Source organism: Pseudophryne corroboree, chromosome 11 (genome assembly GCF_028390025.1).
Source record: "Pseudophryne corroboree isolate aPseCor3 chromosome 11, aPseCor3.hap2, whole genome shotgun sequence".
NCBI classification, from domain to species: Eukaryota; Metazoa; Chordata; class Amphibia; order Anura; family Myobatrachidae; genus Pseudophryne; species Pseudophryne corroboree.
The window spans coordinates 18,327,874-18,350,834 of NC_086454.1; the positions used below are offsets into that span (position 1 = coordinate 18,327,874).

General features: G+C 48.6%; 1 protein-coding gene across 2 annotated transcripts in view; it reads right to left on the reverse strand.

Annotated features, from left to right (window-relative positions):
- CARS1 (cysteinyl-tRNA synthetase 1) overlaps nt 1-8,243 on the reverse strand; it is a 69,784-nt gene extending 61,541 nt beyond the window's left edge. Inside the window, exons 1-2 of one of the 2 annotated variants that reach the window (XM_063946324.1) lie at nt 8,139-8,243; nt 3,650-3,895 (exon numbers count right to left, since the gene is read on the reverse strand). In XM_063946324.1, the coding sequence (XP_063802394.1) occupies nt 3,650-3,895; nt 8,139-8,163 (271 nt within the window). In that variant the 5' untranslated portion in view covers nt 8,164-8,243. The remainder of the gene's footprint in view (nt 1-3,649; nt 3,896-8,138) is intronic. The other variant, XM_063946325.1, reaches the window with a different exon arrangement.
- Nucleotides 8,244-22,961: the final 14,718 nt, after the last annotated feature.

Consider the following 22,961-nt stretch of genomic DNA (forward strand, 5'->3'; position numbering starts at 1 on the left):
CATCCCCTACTATTCGTCCCACAGTCCCCATCCCCTACTATTCATCCTACAGTCCCCATCCCCTACTATTCGTCCCACAGTCCCCATCCCCTACTATTCGTCCTACAGTCACCATAAGTTCCTCTTTCCTGCCCGAGGTGCCACTCTCTGCTGAGATGACAGATCAGAGTGTGCTAGAAGCACCAGAGCAGAGCATGACGCCGCAGGCAGGAAAGACAGGCGTGCAGGGTGCTAGGATGAATAGTACAGAACTCGCCATGTGCAGTTCAGAAACGCAACCTACGTTCTCTGCTAGGATTTTGCCTATAATAGTCTATATCTAGGGACACATACTGTAAGATGTGATATCTGTCTAGTATTACATACATACGCATATATACACATGTATACATACACACAGTACATTCATATATGGAGGGAGGGAAGGAGAGACTTGGAAGGACACAGGACAAGTTTATGGTCTTTCCTGCAGTGATTTTATTGCTTCGAAAATAAAGATGTGTTAAAGGGACACTCCTGAAAACCATGCGGATAAACGGCCAGGGGGAACATACGCCTCTGAGCCATCAGACATACAACTGTGTGCTTCCATTAATATCGTTCTAAAGATCAAATATCGTTCTTAAAACCACTGATTCATCAGCCAATTAGCCTACTACGCTATGGTGTGTTCCTGCAGCAGCCATGTGTTTGTGAAGGTATAAAACGTGTAGAAGGGCACTGATTAGATCATTTGCTAGTTTGCTAGAAGGAGCTAACAGGTTGAAAAGCAGATCATCGTAGGCTGCGCAATGTCACGTTTCCAGGGTGACGCTGGACTGCTATACAGAACATTCAGTAACCCGGATGGACTGGTCAGCTCAGAGTCCAGAGCTTGACCCCACTGAGAACCTCTGGGATGAATTGGAGCGACACGTTCTAGACAGACTCGCCCTCCTTCAGTGTTGCAGTTGGTCAATGCGATTGAGGCGGAATGGCAGAACATACGCCTGCAGTTGTCCAGGAACTTGTGGACAGTTTGCCATTAAGGGTGTCTGCAGTAATCACTGTCCGCGGTGGACATACACGGTACGGACGTCAGTAACATCCCGCTGATCTATCTGCTGTCAGTGTCCAATCACTTTTGTCTACATAGTGCAGTTGTGTTTTCGGATTGTGGAAGGAAACCTTGGCACCCAGAGAAAACCCACACAAACATACACACATGGAAACACACAAACTCCACACAGACAGGAACCTGGTGAGAAACAAACGTCTGTGCTGCCTATTCCGCTCGGCACCACCATGCTGTGACATGTGTGTGCCTATGAAGTGACACACTAAATGACAATATACAGGTGGGGGGGGGAGAACAACTAAAAACTTTCCTTACAAATAAAGTGTCTAGCAAAGATCCAATTCTTAGCTCCATCTTGGTGGCCGACGTCCTCAAACACCGGCATGGCAAGATATTTTGGCGTTTGTTCCAGGGATGGTGGGATTGGTAGGAGAGAGGGCAGGGTTTGGGGTTTCGGCCATGGTCTTGCAAAGAATGGTAGGTTTACCTTGTAAAGAGGGGATTGGCAGGTGTGACTGATCCCCAATAAATCACTTCCACCCCTTTTATATACACACTAAACTGGGGAGTGCCTTGGGATTCATGTTTGTGGGACTGGGGTGCGGTACGCACACTGTAAAGATTAACGTTGGGTTTAAGCAACTAAAGAAGCTAAAGAGCTTCCAATACCAATCCTATTAGGAAAAGCCAAAGTACTACACGTTCTAGGATTTCCCGGCCAGGCACCTCTAGGTACAACACTAGTGCATGTCACGTGGCACAAAGAGTGCACCGCCTACAGACCCCAGAACAAACGTAATGCACTCTTCCTATAGGGCTAATAATTACAGGAACTTGTGGCTAAAATTACTAAGCAACACTTTGCAAAGTCTTCAGCAGCTTCAGATCCTGGATTTAAAGGGACAAATGTTTTCAATACAAGATCAGGTGTCTTTAGTACCGAATATATTTGCCCCAGTAAATCCAGCGGATGAAACCACTGCTTAACGAGATTAACCCTTACTACATGTTCTACAAGCAGAATCGCAGACACTCCTGATCCCGTCACTGAAGGCCACATTCAGACACAGGTATAAATACTGATTTCTTGATTTGGTTGCAAAAGCCTAATCTGCTAATTACTGTTAATGACCGTTTTCGGTTTGCTACTCTATGGGGTCGATTCAATTCGGCAACTTATGAATAGCGCCGGGAATTAGCTCCCGACGCTACTCAATTCAGCTGCTAGTTACCCGCAATTGTCGGGAATTCTTCTCTCGTCCCCGGGGGATGAGAGAAGAAAACCGACAAAAGTGCTTCCTCGCGGCCGGCGCGAGGCTGATTCTGTCGGGAATCAGCCTCTCGCCGGGGAGTTAAGTCGGGGAATGCCCGTTCTCCCGACAATTCAACCTGTTTAGTCGGCGAGAACGGGCCATCGCCGCCTTAACTGGAGCTGAATTGAATAGCGTTGGGAGCCAACTCCCGGCGCTATTCATAACTTGCCGAATTGAATCGACCCCAATATTCCTGACTTCCTCTAGTAAAGTCATAAGGGGAAATAAATCTGAAATCGACAGCCAGTAATCTCTTCTTACCGAGGGTCACAACGAAGAAGTGGCTCATGGCTAAATATACAAACACCGACCGCACTACAAGCGTACTACAGAAAATGTGCAAATGTCCAACATGTCCCCAAGTGACAGATTCTTCCTGGTCTTCCTAGAAAAGCATGAAATGATGAATCCTATATCCCTGGTCACAGTCACCACCCTGCGGAGGCTGCAGACCCGCACATATAACCTCAATCTGTAGCGACTGTTTTATAAGATTTTCTAGAAGAGTGTATGAAACAAATACAGATTTTCAGGTGTCTTAGAGATGGGAGCTGGGTGTAGGGACACAAAAGCACACCCGCTTGCCTATCAATACAAATGATCGATGTTCTCTACAGTTCAATGTATTAATCCAATGGTTACATATAATAAAACCATGGGGTTATAATCTACTGTGCATCTGTAACCCTAAAATATAATATACATGAAAGGGCATCACCGCACACTGGCCCTCATTCCGAGTTGTTCGCTCGCTAGCTGCTTTTAGCAGCATTGCACACGCTAGACCGCCGCCCTCTGGGAGTGTATCTTAGATTAGCAGAATAGCGAACGAAAGATTAGCAGAATTGCTACTAAAAAATTATTTGCAGTTTCTGAGTAGCTCCAGACCTACTCCTAGATTGCGATCAGCTCAGTCCGTTTCGTTCCTGGTTTGACGTCACAAACACGCCCAGCGTTCGCCCAGACACTCCCCAGTTTCTCCAGGCACTCCCGCGTTTTTCCCTGGCACGCCTGCGTTTTTCCGCACACTCCCAGAAAACGGCCAGTTTCCGCCCAGAAACACCCCTTTCCTGTCAATCACACTCCGATCACTTCAACGATGAAAAATCTTCGTTCGGGCGTGAGTAAATCTACTAAATTTTGTGTTAAAATACTTAGCGCATGCGCACTGCGAACCATGCGCATTTTTGCCTTAATCGCTCCGTTGCGAAAATCGGCAACGAGCGAACAACTCGGAATGACCCCCACAATCACAGGCATGCTCAATCTCGTTACTCACATGACTGCGCACTACTGGGGTCGCTCTGCAGCACCGCGCTGGATGATATGGACGCTATGTGCCTGTACCATCGGACCACATGGAAGTAATGGTCAGGCGGGGGTCCCGTCAGTCGCCTGAACACCTCTACATCGGCCTGTGAGAAAGTGTAGCCCTGGATGTAACTGCGGGTGCTAAGGAACTCCTGCAAGGCCGAAAGCCGGGCCGCCTCGTCACTAACGCTCAGGATAGACCGGTAGCTGAGAGCTGCAAGAAAGGGACAGAACATTCAGTGCGCAGGCCAGCCGTGGGTTAGGGAGGGGGCAGATCCATCACACGGAACCTCAAACGCAATCAACAGACCATGTTGTGTTTCTCTTACACAATGTCCACACCGTGTGACGCAAATGACTGGTCCCACAGACTACGCTAACCTAACTGCTATTTCCAGAACACACAGGAAGCGAGGGATATCACCCTGTGTTTTCCTATGGAACACATGTCAAAAAAGTCTCATAAGATCAGTGCACAATTGTGATGCGGACGTCAGTATTTCTGATCCTGAAGCAGCAGCATTTGTTGTGTAGTATAAAATGCAGTGACATTTGCCTGCTGCTGCGGCTGGTGTATCAACGATCTGATCCCCACACGTAGAGGTCTCATCATTCTGGGTGCGGTCTGGTTGTCTCCCGTCACTGCTGTCTGGTCTACACAGTATGCTCAGCAAAGTCTGTACCAGATTGGGAACCTCTGCCGTAGTGTCTTTCCCTAACTGTGTGCCGTGGCTCCCTGGGGTGCCACGGGACACTTGCAGGGGTGCCCTGGGTTGGTGGTCCAGGACCAATTCAAATTATTCATGGTCAATATAATAGGCAAAACCAGTGCTGGTGGCTGCCAGTCATAAAATATGTGGCCAAACAGAAGCAAATCTTGTCCCTCACCACACAACTGACCCTAAGGATGACATATAAACGCCATCTACTTAATGGAATATTTCTTTCTAAATTTCTCGCCTAGGGGCGCCGTGAAAAAAATTCTGATGTTCTAGGGCGCCGTGATTCAAAAAAGTTTGGAAACCACTGCACTACGACCTGATTCTGAGCTGGAAGTACCGCAAAACAGACAATAACTGTGCACCGACGCAATACCATGCTGTGCTGCAGGTGGGGCAGATTTAAAACACAAAGAGTGAGATATGAGAGGGGAGTGTCCAAGCTATATATAAAACTGTCTAGCATGTGTGGGCTAAATGCAAAACCAGACAGTATTTACCCTGCATGCAAATACAAAAAAAAGTATTTGCCCCCCACCCCTCCCCCCTTGCAGTGCTGCGTGGATTGTTCCAGGTGCGCAGTCACTTACTCTTGTTTGCGTTACTCAGACCTCCGCGTCAGGCCCTATCACTCCTCTCTGTACCCCTGATGATTTGGGGGCAGTGGTAACAAGTAAATATTAATAATATTGTTCTTTACAGGCAGAGTACTGGCCCCAGCAATGCTGCCAGGGTATGATGGCATCTGGGCCTTCTGAGTATCTTATGGATGACCCGTCTAGTGATTTGGTGCACGGCCCATATGGGAAATGTTGTACCTGATAGCCCATTATCTTCATATGAATAATTCACCCAACACTGGAGTCCGCCCTTAGCTGTCGCTAGACAACGCACACAATAAATCAGTAAGGAGGGTTTCTACAAAGAGCAGACAGCTATACGGACTGGACTCCAGACACCTGCAAATGCCAATCACAGCTTCCTGCTTGTATACACTGCAGACCAATTACCTGCCTTTAAAGAATGTTCCCCAATAATCAAATGCCTAACCAACCACGGGCCATAAAGCGTACAGCGAAACCTCCCACACCGGCCTTAGAGCGGATAGCGATGGAGATCCAGCACTAGGTTCTACAACAGACCTTAGCGGAGAAGCTGATTCTTAAGTAGAATTTCCTATAACAGGAAACTAAATCCTGAACATTTCCTCTGGCTAATCCGTAACGCGGCAACCGAACATATTCCGCAGTGAGAGACGCAGAATACGTCTGGTTAGCACTGAGCAGTCGTTGTACAGAGGACTGTTTGATTTAGCAGATGAGCACGCTAAAAGACATGTCCCAACTCATGGAAATGTATTGCAGGAAAATCTCTATGGAATACGGAGCATGACTGACATTAATCTGCAGTGCAGGATCCACGGGGGAGCATTAAAAGACAACAGAAGCTCTCTCCCAGCCTTCGGAAGCTGCAACTGCCGGGAGACAGACATTTCCCGTACACTATCGGGAGGTTACCCCGCAAATATTAATTTGTCTGTTTTCTGAATGTGATGAAGTCCTGCATCACTGCTCAGAAAACATGGCTCTAAACAACTCAATAGAAACAAGGGAGAATTTGATATTGCACACTTGTATTTTTATTGCAATCACATTATATGGTTTTGACTATTTTAAAATAACTGTAAAGCACAGGAAATAGTGATGTACATTTCACTGCATGTGGATATGGTCTTTATATCTACCAGCTGTATTTGGTCGTTATTTCGGAATAGAGGCCGCACCCTGGCACCATTATATAAGCAGAACGCTGCAGCCTACAATTCAAGGGAGCATATGACGTGCCATGCACTGACCCAAGCCCCATACACACACACACACACACACACACACACACACACACACACACACACACACATATAAGTAATGTGCGGCTGGGACCCCTCAGAAAGATGCTACCGGAAATACAGCGGAAGAGCAGCAGGGAAACAAACCCCATCAGCATGACCGGAAGATAGTGGAGGAGGAGAGGGAGCACGATGACCATTCTGAGAGCTGCCATCACCCCAAATAATGGCTATTACAGAGGGTTATCACCTGGGAAATGGTCGAGGAGGTGGTGATACTCAGGGAAAGCACCAGCTGCAGGTTCCAGCAACACTGAGAAACTGAGCTGACTCTACCAGGTGCTGCTAAAACTAGGAGCCCCCACCTGACGCCCCTCTACACCCTGCACTCTCTTCCCAGTGGTACAGAAGTTCGGTACTGGTTCCCCGCTGAAGAGTGAGCTGCGTCTCCCAAGGATGAGGGAGAAATACAAAAACATTCTCGCCCCTATGACTTTCTCTGCACAAGAGGAAATGAGGTAAAAAAACATTACTGGGGCATAGAAATAATAATTTTTATATTTAATAAACTTAAATAAAGAAAATACAATTTACGAAGGCTAATAAAGCCCCGTCACATACATGAAATATATAATTCACCCTCATTCCTTTACTAAGCGTTACTGTCGTACTACCACCACTTACTTATAGCTAAATGGTCACGAAGCTGTGATCACTCAGAGGGAACTACAGGCAATGGAGACCAGATTGCGATGCCCACTCCCGGGGTCTGGGAGGGCGTATAGGGGTTCATGAAACGATGGGACTCCTAGCAGGACTGTCAGCACTTGTACAGCTGTGTTTAGGGGAAAGGTTCCATTGACCTTTCTAGGAAATGCGTGGGAGGAATCTGAATGTTTTCCCACTATCTGGGAACATCATGGGGACTAATCAAATACTCTGCTCCAAATATCTTCTAACTACAGGAGAACAGAAGCGATAGAATGCTTATATGAATTCAGTACATCTGTGTACACCAACCCCAACACAACCTACTGTGACCAGTACATCAACACACAGATTCAGTGCAGGATATACTCTTCATATACACATATGCTTTATAGCTGTTCCTATTGTAATGCTCTGCAAACGGGGCAAATGCCAGCAAATAGCCAAAGATGCCCTTACACTGCCACTGCCCTGCGCAAACTTCTGCTTCACCACCAAAGCCACATTCCATAAACCAGCGCGCTTCTCCCAGAAAGCTGGGCACATGTGCGCCAAACTGATGTGCACGTTCAGCCCAAAGATACTTCTGCGCCTTAGCCATCGTGCACTTAGGTGACCTCCACTAGCAGCCGCAATACTATAGAGAAGATGTGGGTGTATGGGTGTATCTGCCAATGTCCCTGCCCAACCCGCTCATAGCCTCACACCCAGATACATAGCAATGAAAGGAACCAGGAAAATGAGCAATTCTGGAAGGATTCTCCACTGTAACTGCAAATGTCTAAGAGCGCCGCTGGCACACATCCTATCTACAGCCCCAGAAGTGATAATCACCCCTCACCCACTAAGATAGAAAGGGGGTAACCATATGATAAACAGAAGTGATCAGCACCTGTACTTGAATAGTGTATGTATGTATATATATATATATATATATATATATATATATATATATATATATATATATATACATACATATCCCTACTGGAAAGGTGAGTGTAATATATATATATATATATATATATATATATATATATACAGCCCTGCCCAGGAAGGGTTCGCCCACTGCATTCCCTGCGATTGCCCCTCAGGAGTTGGCAGAAGAGCTGACTATCAGTGCTGTGGCACCCATGCCCCTGCAGCCAGTGACAGCTGGGCACTGGATCACCCCCCGGGCAACTCACCCTGCTCCCCGGTAGCTGCCGCCATCCCGTCCCTGCTGCTCAGTCGCTGATGCAACCATCAACATAACGTGTCCGGAAGTCGCTGTCTGCCCCACTTCCGGCGCGCTCGGTTACCAGGCAACAGGGACGCCGCTGCGGCCTAGCGCAGGGCTCAGGCGGGGCAGGCGGTGACACCGCTGCTCTCCTGGTCTCCCCGGCCTCATACTCCCCAGTACGGTCTCCTCCCTGAGTGTCACCCCAGGGTGTGCTCGGTGCTGTACACTGCCAGTCAGTGAAATGCAGGCGCTCAGAATCCCGACAGGGGAAGGTGAGTATACTTACCGTCCCCCATACCCCTCACCTCTAGCAGCCTATACCACCACCATCCCCCCGGGCCGCAGCCTAACCCTAACCTTCCATTATATACCCCTGTATCTATATACTGACACCTGCACACAGTGCCCCCCCCCCCCCAATTATATACACCTGTCTCTGTATACTAACACCTGCACACAGTACTCCCCCCCCCCCCCCCCATTATATACCCCTGTCTCTATATACTGACACCTGCACACAGTACTCCCCCATTATATACCCCTGTCTCTATATACTGACACCTGCACACAGTACTCCCCCCCCCCCCCCCCCATTATATACCCCTGTCTCTATATACTGACACCTGCACACAGTGCCCCCCCCCCCCCCCAATTATATACACCTGTCTCTGTATACTAACACCTGCACACAGTACTCCCCCCCCCCCCCCCCCCATTATATACCCCTGTCTCTATATACTGACACCTGCACACAGTACTCCCCCATTATATACCCCTGTCTCTATATACTGACACCTGCACATAGTACCCCCCCATTATATACCCCTGTCTCTATATACTGACACCTGCACACAGTACTCCCCCCCCCCCCCCCCCCCCCATTATATACCGTCTCTATATACTGACACCTGCACACAGTGCCCCCCATTATATACCCCTGTCTCTATATACTGACACCTGCACACAGTGCCCCCCCATTATATACCCCTGTCTCTGTATACTGACACCTGCACACAGTACATCCCCCCCCCATTATATACCCCTGTCTCCGTATACTGACACCTGCACACAGTACCCCCCCATTATATACCCCTGTCTCTATATACTGACACCTGCACACAGTACTCCCCCCCCCCCCCCCCCCATTATATACCCCTGTATCTATATACTGACACCTGCACACAGTACCCCCCATTATATACCCCTGTCTCTATATACTGACACCTGCACACAGTACCCCCCTCCATTATATACCCCTGTCTCTATATACTGACACCTGCACACAGTACCACCCCCCATTATATACCCCTGTCTCTGTATACTGACACCTGCACACAGTACACCCCCCCCCATTATATACCCCTGTCTCTGTATACTGACACCTGCACACAGTACACCCCCCCCCCCATTATATACCCCTGTCTCTATATACTGACACCTGCACACAGTACACACACCCCCATTATATACCCCTGTCTCCGTATACTGACACCTGCACACAGTACCCCCCATTATATACCCCTGTCTCTATATACTGACACCTGCACACAGTACATCCCCCCCCCATTATATACCCCTGTCTCTATATACTGACACCTGCACACAGTACATCCCCCCCCCATTATATACCACTGTCTCTATATACTGACACCTGCACACAGTACCCCCCATTATATACCCCTGTCTCTATATACTGACACCTGCACACAGTGCCCCCCCATTATATACCCCTGTCTCTATATACTGACACCTGCACACAGTACCCCCCATTATATACCCCTGTCTCTATATACTGACACCTGCACACAGTACCCCCCCCCATTATATACCCCTGTCTCTATATACTGACACCTGCACACAGTACCCCCCATTATATACCCCTGTCTCTGTATACTGACACCTGCACACAGTACCCCCCCCCCATTATATACCCCTGTCTCTATATACTGACACCTGCACACAGTACCCCCCCCCATTATATACCCCTGTCTCTGTATACTGACACCTGCACATAGTACCCCCCCCCCATTATATACCCCTGTCTCTATATACTGACACCTGCACACAGTACCCCCCCCATTATATACCCCTGTCTCCGTATACTGACACCTGCACACAGTACCCCCCATTATATACCCCTGTCTCTATATACTGACACCTGCACACAGTACACCCCCATTATATACCCCTGTCTCTATATACTGACACCTACACACAGTACCACCCCCCATTATATACCCCTGTCTCTATATACTGACACCTGCACACAGTACCCCCCATTATATACCCGTCTCTATATACTGACACCTGCACACAGTACCCCCCATTATATACCCCTGTCTCTCTCTGTATACTGACACCTGCACACAGTACCCCCCCATTATATACCCCTGTCTCTATATACTGACACCTGCACACAGTACCCCCCATTATATACCCCTGTCTCTATATACTGACACCTGCACACAGTACCCCCCCCATTATATACCCCTGTCTCTATATACTGACACCTGCACACAGTACCCCCCATTATATACCCGTCTCTATATACTGACACCTGCACACAGTACCCCCCCATTATATACCCCTGTCTCTATATACTGACACCTACACACAGTACTCCCCCATTATATACCCCTGTCTCTATATACTGACACCTGCACACAGTACCCCCCCCCCATTATATACCCCTGTCTCTATTTACTGACACCTGCACACAGTACCCCCCCCATTATATACCCCTGTCTCTATATACTGACACCTACACACAGTACCCCCCCATTATATACCCCTGTCTCTATATACTGACACCTGCACACAGTACCCCCCCCCCATTATATACCCCTGTCTCTATTTACTGACACCTGCACACAGTACCCCCCCATTATATACCCCTGTCTCTATATACTGACACCTACACACAGTACCCCCCATTATATACCCCTGTCTCTATATACTGACACCTGCACACAGTACTCCCCCCCCCCCCATTATATACCCCTGTCTCTATTTACTGACACCTGCACACAGTACCCCCCCCCATTATATACCCCTGTCTCTATATACTGACACCTGCACACAGTACCCCCATTATATACCCCTGTCTCTATATACTGACACCTGCACACAGTACCCCCCCCCATTATATACCCCTGTCTCTATTTACTGACACCTGCACACAGTACCCCCATTATATACTCCTGTCTCTATATACTGACACCTGCACACAGTACTCCCCCCCCCCCCATTATATACCCCTGTCTCTATTTACTGACACCTGCACACAGTACCCCCATTATATACTCCTGTCTCTATATACTGACACCTGCACACAGTACCCCCCCCCCATTATATACCCCTGTCTCTATTTACTGACACCTGCACACAGTACCCCCATTATATACTCCTGTCTCTATATACTGACACCTGCACACAGTACTCCCCCCCCCCCCCATTATATACCCCTGTCTCTATTTACTGACACCTGCACACAGTACTCCCCCCCCCCCCCCCCATTATATACTCCTGTCTCTATATACTGACACCTGCACACAGTACTCCCCCCCCCCCCCCCCATTATATACCCCTGTCTCTATTTACTGACACCTGCACACAGTACCCCCATTATATACTCCTGTCTCTATATACTGGCACCTGTACACAGTGCCCCCCCCATTATATACCCCTGTCTCTATATACTGACACCTGCACACAGTGCCCCCCCATTATATACCCCTGTCTCTATATACTGACACCTGCACACAGTACCCCCCCATTATATACCCCTGTCTCTATATACTGACACCTGCACACAGTACCCCCCCCCCATTATATACCCCTGTCTCTATATACTGACACCTGCACACAGTACTCCCCCCCATTATATACCCCTGTCTCTATATACTGACACCTGCACACAGTACCCCCCATTATATACCCCTGTCTCTATATACTGACACCTGCACACAGTACCCCCCATTATATACCCCTGTCTCTGTATACTGACACCTACACACAGTACCCCCCATTATATACCCCTGTCTCTATATACTGACACCTGCACACAGTACCCCCCCCCATTATATACCCCTGTCTCTATATACTGACACCTGCACACAGTACCCCCCCCCATTATATACCCCTGTCTCTATATACTGACACCTGCACACAGTACCCCCCCCCCATTATATACCCCTGTCTCTGTATACTGACACCTGCACACAGTACCCCCCCCCCATTATATACCCCTGTCTCTATATACTGACACCTGCACACAGTACCCCCCCCCCATTATATACCCCTGTCTCTATACTGACACCTGCACACAGTACCCCCCCCCCCCCATTATATACCTGTCTCTATACTGACACCTGCACACAGTACCCCCCCATTATATACCCCTGTCTCCGTATACTGACACCTGCACACAGTACCCCCCCCCCATTATATACCCCTGTCTCTATATACTGACACCTGCACACAGTACCCCCCCATTATATACCCCTGTCTCTATATACTGACACCTGCACACAGTACCCCCCATTATATACCCCTGTCTCTATATACTGACACCTGCACACAGTACCCCCCCATTATATACCCCTGTCTCTATATACTGACACCTGCACACAGTACCCCCCCATTATATACCCCTGTCTCTGTATACTGACACCTGCACACAGTACCCCCCCATTATATACCCCTGTCTCTATATACTGACACCTGCACACAGTACCCCCCCCCATTATATACCCCTGTCTCTATATACTGACACCTGCACACAGTACCCCCCATTATATACCCCTGTCTCTATATACTGACACCTGCACACAGTACCCCCCCATTATATACCCCGTCTCTATATACTGACACCTGCACACAGTACCCCCCCATTATATACCCCTGTCTCTATATACTGACACCTGCACACAGTACTCCCCCATTATATACCCCTGTCTCTATATACTGACACCTGCACACAGTACCCCCCCCCCATTATATACCCCTGTCTCTATTTACTGACACCTGCACACAGTACCCCCCCATTATATACCCCTGTCTCTATATACTGACACCTACACACAGTACTCCCCCATTATATACCCCTGTCTCTATTTACTGACACCTACACACAGTACTCCCCCATTATATACCCCTGTCTCTATATACTGACACCTGCACACAGTACCCCCCCCCCATTATATACCCCTGTCTCTATTTACTGACACCTGCACACAGTACCCCCCCATTATATACCCCTGTCTCTATATACTGACACCTACACACAGTACCCCCCCCCATTATATACCCCTGTCTCTATATACTGACACCTACACACAGTACTCCCCCATTATATACCCCTGTCTCTATATACTGACACCTGCACACAGTACCCCCCCCCCATTATATACCCCTGTCTCTATTTACTGACACCTGCACACAGTACCCCCCCATTATATACCCCTGTCTCTATATACTGACACCTACACACAGTACCCCCCCATTATATACCCCTGTCTCTATTTACTGACACCTGCACACAGTACTCCCCCCCCCCCCCCCATTATATACTCCTGTCTCTATATACTGACACCTGCACACAGTACCCCCCATTATATACCCCTGTCTCTGTATACTGACACCTGCACACAGTACCCCCCCCCATTATATACCCCTGTCTCTATATACTGACACCTGCACACAGTGCCCCCCCATTATATACCCCTGTCTCTATATACTGACACCTACACACAGTACCCCCCCCCCATTATATACCCCTGTCTCTATATACTGACACCTGCACACAGTACCCCCCCCCATTATATACCCCTGTCTCTATATACTGACACCTGCACACAGTACCCCCCCATTATATACCCCTGTCTCTATATACTGACACCTGCACACAGTACCCCCCCATTATATACCCCTGTCTCTGTATACTGACACCTGCACACAGTACCACCCCCCATTATATACCCCTGTCTCTATATACTGACACCTGCACACAGTACTCCCCCCCCCCCCCCCCCCATTATATACCCCTGTATCTATATACTGACACCTGCACACAGTACCCCCCATTATATACCCCTGTCTCTATATACTGACACCTGCACACAGTACCCCCCCATTATATACCCCTGTCTCTATATACTGACACCTGCACACAATACCACCCCCCATTATATACCCCTGTCTCTGTATACTGACACCTGCACATAGTACCCCCCATTATATACCCCTGTCTCTATATACTGACACCTGCACACAATACCACCCCCCATTATATACCCCTGTCTCTATATACTGACACCTGCACACAGTACCCCCCCATTATATACCCCTGTCTCTATATACTGACACCTGCACACAGTACCCCCCCATTATATACCCCTGTCTCTATATACTGACACCTGCACACAGTACCCCCCCATTATATACCCCTGTCTCTATATACTGACACCTGCACACAGTACCCCCCCCCATTATATACCCCTGTCTCTATATACTGACACCTGCACACAGTACCCCCCCCCCATTATATACCCCTGTCTCTGTATACTGACACCTGCACACAGTACCCCCCCCCATTATATACCCCTGTCTCTATATACTGACACCTGCACACAGTACCCCCCCCCCATTATATACCCCTGTCTCTATATACTGACACCTGCACACAGTACCCCCCATTATATACCCCTGTCTCTATATACTGACACCTGCACACAGTACCCCCCATTATATACCCGTCTCTATATACTGACACCTGCACACAGTACCCCCCCATTATATACCCCTGTCTCTATATACTGACACCTACACACAGTACTCCCCCATTATATACCCCTGTCTCTATATACTGACACCTGCACACAGTACCCCCCCCCCCATTATATACCCCTGTCTCTATTTACTGACACCTGCACACAGTACCCCCCCATTATATACCCCTGTCTCTATATACTGACACCTACACACAGTACCCCCCCCATTATATACCCCTGTCTCTATATACTGACACCTACACACAGTACCCCCCCATTATATACCCCTGTCTCTGTATACTGACACCTGCACACAGTGCCCCCCCCATTATATACCCCTGTCTCTATATACTGACACCTGCACACAGTACTCCCCCCCCCCCCATTATATACCCCTGTCTCTATATACTGACACCTGCACACAGTACTCCCCCCCCCCCCCATTATATACCCCTGTCTCTATATACGGACACCTGCACACAGTACCCCCCATTATATACCCCTGTCTCTATATACTGACACCTGCACACAGTACTCCCCCCCCCCCCATTATATACCCCTGTCTCTATTTACTGACACCTGCACACAGTACCCCCCATTATATACCCCTGTCTCTATATACTGACACCTGCACACAGTACTCCCCCCCCCCCCATTATATACCCCTGTCTCTATATACTGACACCTGCACACAGTACCCCCCCCCCCATTATATACTCCTGTCTCTATATACTGACACCTGCACACAGTACCCCCATTATATACTCCTGTCTCTATATACTGACACCTGCACACAGTACCCCCCCTCCATTATATACCCCTGTCTCTATATACTGACACCTGCACACAGTACCCCCCCATTATATACCCCTGTCTCTATATACTGACACCTGCACACAGTACTCCCCCCCCCCCATTATATACCCCTGTCTCTATTTACTGACACCTGCACACAGTACCCCCCATTATATACCCCTGTCTCTATATACTGACACCTGCACACAGTACCCCCCCCCCATTATATACCCCTGTCTCTATATACTGACACCTGCACACAGTGCCCCCCCATTATATACCCCTGTCTCTATATACTGACACCTGCACACAGTACACCCCCCCCCATTATATACCCCTGTCTCTATATACTGACACCTGCACACAGTACCCCCCCCCATTATATACCCCTGTCTCCGTATACTGACACCTGCACACAGTACCCCCCCCCATTATATACCCCTGTCTCTATATACTGACACCTGCACACAGTACCCCCCCATTATATACCCCTGTCTCTATATACTGACACCTGCACACAGTACCCCCCATTATATACCCGTCTCTATATACTGACACCTGCACACAGTACCCCCCCATTATATACCCCTGTCTCTATATACTGACACCTACACACAGTACTCCCCCATTATATACCCCTGTCTCTATATACTGACACCTGCACACAGTACCCCCCCCCCATTATATACCCCTGTCTCTATTTACTGACACCTGCACACAGTACCCCCCCCATTATATACCCCTGTCTCTATATACTGACACCTACACACAGTACCCCCCCCATTATATACCCCTGTCTCTATATACTGACACCTACACACAGTACTCCCCCATTATATACCCCTGTCTCTGTATACTGACACCTGCACACAGTGCCCCCCCCCATTATATACCCCTGTCTCTATATACTGACACCTGCACACAGTACTCCCCCCCCCCCCCATTATATACCCCTGTCTCTATATACTGACACCTGCACACAGTACTCCCCCCCCCCCCCCATTATATACCCCTGTCTCTATATACGGACACCTGCACACAGTACCCCCCATTATATACCCCTGTCTCTATATACTGACACCTGCACACAGTACTCCCCCCCCCCCCCCATTATATACCCCTGTCTCTATATACGGACACCTGCACACAGTACCCCCCCATTATATACCCCTGTCTCTATATACTGACACCTGCACACAGTACTCCCCCCCCCCCCCATTATATACCCCTGTCTCTATATACGGACACCTGCACACAGTACCCCCCATTATATACCCCTGTCTCTATATACTGACACCTGCACACAGTACCCCCCCCCCCATTATATACCCCTGTCTCTATATACTGACACCTGCACACAGTACCCCCATTATATACTCCTGTCTCTATATACTGACACCTGCACACAGTACCCCCCATTATATACTCCTGTCTCTATATACTGACACCTGCACACAGTACCCCCCTCCATTATATACCCCTGTCTCTATATACTGACACCTGCACACAGTGCCCCCATTATATACCCCTGTCTCTATATACTGACACCTGCACACAGTACTCCCCCCCCCCCCCCATTATATACCCCTGTCTCTATTTACTGACACCTGCACACAGTACCCCCCATTATATACCCCTGTCTCTATATACTGACACCTGCACACAGTACCCCCCCCCATTATATACCCCTGTCTCTATATACTGACACCTGCACACAGTGCCCCCCCATTATATACCCCTGTCTCTATATACTGACACCTGCACACAGTACACCCCCCCCCATTATATACCCCTGTCTCTATATACTGACACCTGCACACAGTACCCCCCCCCATTATATACCCCTGTCTCCGTATACTGACACCTGCACACAGTACCCCCCCCCATTATATACCCCTGTCTCTATATACTGACACCTGCACACAGTACCCCCCCATTATATACCCCTGTCTCTATATACTGACACCTGCACACAGTACCCCCCCCCATTATATACCCCTGTCTCTATATACTGACACCTGCACACAGTACCCCCCCCATTATATACCCCTGTCTCTATATACTGACACCTGCACACAGTACTCCCCCCCCCCCCCCCCCCCCCCATTATATACCCCTGTATCTATATAATGACACCTGCACACAGTACCCCCCATTATATACCCCTGTCTCTATATACTGACACCTGCACACAATACCACCCCCCATTATATACCCCTGTCTCTATATACTGACACCTGCACACAGTACCCCCCCATTATATACCCCTGTCTCTATATACTGACACCTGCACACAATACCACCCCCCATTATATACCCCTGTCTCTATATACTGACACCTGCACACAGTACCCCCCATTATATACCCCTGTCTCTATATACTGACACCTGCACACAATACCACCCCCCATTATATACCCCTGTATCTATATACTGACACCTGCACACAGTACCCCCCATTATATACCCCTGTCTCTATATACTGACACCTGCACACAATACCACCCCCCATTATATACCCCTGTCTCCGTATACTGACACCTGCACACAGTACCCCCCCCCATTATATACCCCTGTCTCTATATACTGACACCTGCACACAGTACCCCCCCATTATATACCCCTGTCTCTATATACTGACACCTGCACACAGTACCCCCCCCATTATATACCCCTGTCTCTGTATACTGACACCTGCACACAGTACCCCCCCCCATTATATACCCCTGTCTCTATATACTGACACCTGCCCACAGTACTCCCCCCCCCCCCCCCCCCCCATTATATACCCCTGTATCTATATACTGACACCTGCACACAGTACCCCCCCATTATATACCCCTGTCTCTATATACTGACACCTGCACACAATACCACCCCCCATTATATACCCCTGTCTCTGTATACTGACACCTGCACATAGTACCCCCCATTATATACCCCTGTCTCTATATACTGACACCTGCACACAGTACCCCCCCCCCATTATATACCCCTGTCTCTATATACTGACACCTGCACACAGTACCACCCCCCATTATATACCCCTGTCTCTATATACTGACACCTGCACACAGTACCCCCCATTATATACCCCTGTCTCTATATACTGACACCTGCACACAGTACATCCCCCCCCCATTATATACCCCTGTCTCTGTATACTGACACCTGCACACAGTACTCCCCCATTATATACCCCTGTCTCTATATACTGACACCTGCACACAGTACCCCCCCCATTATATACCCCTGTCTCTATATACTGACACCTGCACACAGTACCCCCCCCCCCCCATTATATACCCCTGTCTCTATATACTGACACCTGCACACAGTACCCCCCATTATATACCCCTGTCTCTATATACTGACACCTGCACACAATACCACCCCCCATTATATACCCCTGTCTCTGTATACTGACACCTGCACATAGTACCCCCCATTATATACCCCTGTCTCTATATACTGACACCTGCACACAGTACCCCCCCCCATTATATACCCCTGTCTCTATATACTGACACCTGCACACAGTACCACCCCCCATTATATACCCCTGTCTCTATATACTGACACCTGCACACAGTACCCCCCATTATATACCCCTGTCTCTATATACTGACACCTGCACACAGTACCACCCCCCATTATATACCTGTCTCTATATACTGACACCTGCACACAGTACCCCCCCATTATATACCCCTGTCTCTATATACTGACACCTGCACACAGTACCCCCCCCATTATATACCCCTGTCTCTATATACTGACACCTGCACACAGTACCCCCCCATTATATACCCCTGTCTCTATATACTGACACCTGCACACAGTACTCCCCCATTATATACCCCTGTCTCTATATACTGACACCTGCACACAGTACCCCCCCCATTATATACCCCTGTCTCTATATACTGACACCTGCACACAGTACCCCCCCATTATATACCCCTGTCTCTATATACTGACACCTGCACACAGTACTCCCCCATTATATACCCCTGTCTCTATATACTGACACCTGCACACAGTACTCCCCCATTATATACCCCTGTCTCTATATACTGACACCTGCACACAGTACCCCCCCCATTATATACCCCTGTCTCTATATACTGACACCTGCACACAGTACCCCCCCCATTATATACCCCTGTCTCTATATACTGACACCTGCACACAGTACTCCCCCATTATATACCCCTGTCTCTATATACTGACACCTGCACACAGTACTCCCCCATTATATACCCCTGTCTCTATATACTGACACCTGCACACAGTACTCCCCCATTATATACCCCTGTCTCTATATACTGACACCTGCACACAGTACTCCCCCCCCCCCATTATATACCCCTGTCTCTATTTACTGACACCTGCACACAGTACCCCCCATTATATACCCCTGTCTCTATATACTGACACCTGCACACAGTACCCCCACATTATATACCCCTGTCTCTGTATACTGACACCTGCACACAGTACCCCCCCCCATTATATACCCCTGTCTCTATATACTGACACCTGCACACAGTACCCCCCCATTATATACCCCTGTCTCTATATACTGACACCTGCACACAGTACTCCCCCCCCCCCCATTATATACCCCTGTCTCTATATACTGACACCTGCACACAGTACCCCCCATTATATACCCGTCTCTATATACTGACACCTGCACACAGTACCCCCCCATTATATACCCCTGTCTCTATATACTGACACCTGCACACAGTACCCCCCCCCATTATATACCCCTGTCTCTGTATACTGACACCTGCACACAGTACCCCCCCCCATTATATACCCCTGTCTCTATATACTGACACCTGCACACAGTACCCCCCCCCATTATATACCCCTGTCTCTATATACTGACACCTGCACACAGTACCCCCCATTATATACCCCTGTCTCTATATACTGACACCTGCACACAGTACCCCCCATTATATACCCGTCTCTATATACTGACACCTGCACACAGTACCCCCCCATTATATACCCCTGTCTCTATATACTGACACCTACACACAGTACTCCCCCATTATATACCCCTGTCTCTATATACTGACACCTGCACACAGTACCCCCCATTATATACCCCTGTCTCTATATACTGACACCTGCACACAGTACCCCCCATTATATACCCCTGTCTCTGTATACTGACACCTGCACACAGTACCCCCCCCCCATTATATACCCCTGTCTCTATTTACTGACACCTGCACACAGTACCCCCCCCCATTATATACCCCTGTCTCTATATACTGACACCTACACACAGTACCCCCCCATTATATACCCCTGTCTCTATATACTGACACCTACACACAGTACCCCCCCCATTATATACCCCTGTCTCTGTATACTGACACCTGCACACAGTACCCCCCCCCATTATATACCCCTGTCTCTATATACTGACACCTGCACACAGTACTCCCCCCCCCCCCCCATTATATACCCCTGTCTCTATATACTGACACCTGCACACAGTACTCCCCCCCCCCCCCCATTATATACCCCTGTCTCTATATACGGACACCTGCACACAGTACCCCCCATTATATACCCCTGTCTCTATATACTGACACCTGCACACAGTACTCCCCCCCCCCCCCCATTATATACCCCTGTCTCTATATACGGACACCTGCACACAGTACCCCCATTATATACTCCTGTCTCTATATACTGACACCTGCACACAGTACCCCCCCCCCATTATATACCCCTGTCTCTATATACTGACACCTACACACAGTACCCCCCCCCATTATATACCCCTGTCTCTATATACTGACACCTGCACACAGTACCCCCCTCCATTATATACCCCTGTCTCTATATACTGACACCTGCACACAGTACCCCCATTATATACCCCTGTCTCTATATACTGACACCTGCACACAGTACCCCCCATTATATACCCCTGTCTCTATATACTGACACCTGCACACAGTACTCCCCCATTATATACCCCTGTCTCTATATACTGACACCTACACACAGTACCCCCCATTATATACCCCTGTCTCTATATACTGACACCTGCACACAGTACCCCCCATTATATACCCCTGTCTCTATATACTGACACCTGCACACAGTACCCCCCCCATTATATACCCGTCTCTATATACTGACACCTGCACATAGTACCCCCATTATATACCCCTGTCTCTATATACTGACACCTGCACACAGTACCCCCCCCCATTATATACCCCTGTCTCTATATACTGACACCTGCACACAGTACCACCCCCCATTATATACCCCTGTCTCTATATACTGACACCTGCACACAGTACACCCCATTATATACCCCTGTCTCTATATACTGACACCTGCACACAGTACCCCCATTATATACCCCTGTCTCTATATACTGACACCTGCACACAGTACCCCCCCATTATATACCCCTGTCTCTATATACTGACACCTGCACACAGTACCCCCCCCCATTATATACCCCTGTCTCTGTATACTGACACCTGCACACAGTACCCCCCCCCATTATATACCCCTGTCTCTATATACTGACACCTGCACACAGTACCCCCCCCATTATATACCCCTGTCTCTATATACTGACACCTGCACACAGTACCCCCCCCCATTATATACCCCTGTCTCTATATACTGACACCTGCACACAGTACCCCCCCATTATATACCCCTGTCTCTATATACTGACACCTGCACACAATACCACCCCCCATTATATACCCCTGTCTCTATATACTGACACCTGCACACAGTACCCCCCATTATATACCCCTGTCTCTGTATACTGACACCTGCACACAATACCACCCCCCATTATATACCCCTGTCTCTATATACTGACACCTACACACAGTACTCCCCCATTATATACCCCTGTCTCTATCTACTGACACCTGCACACAGTACCCCCCCCCATTATATACCCCTGTCTCTATATACTGACACCTGCACACAGTACCCCCCCCCCATTATATACCCCTGTCTCTATATACTGACACCTGCACACAGTACCCCCCCATTATATACCCCTGTCTCTATATACTGACACCTGCACACAGTACCCCCCCATTATATACCCCTGTCTCTGTATACTGACACCTGCACACAGTACTCCCCCATTATATACCCCTGTCTCTATATACTGACACCTGCACACAGTACCCCCCCCATTATATACC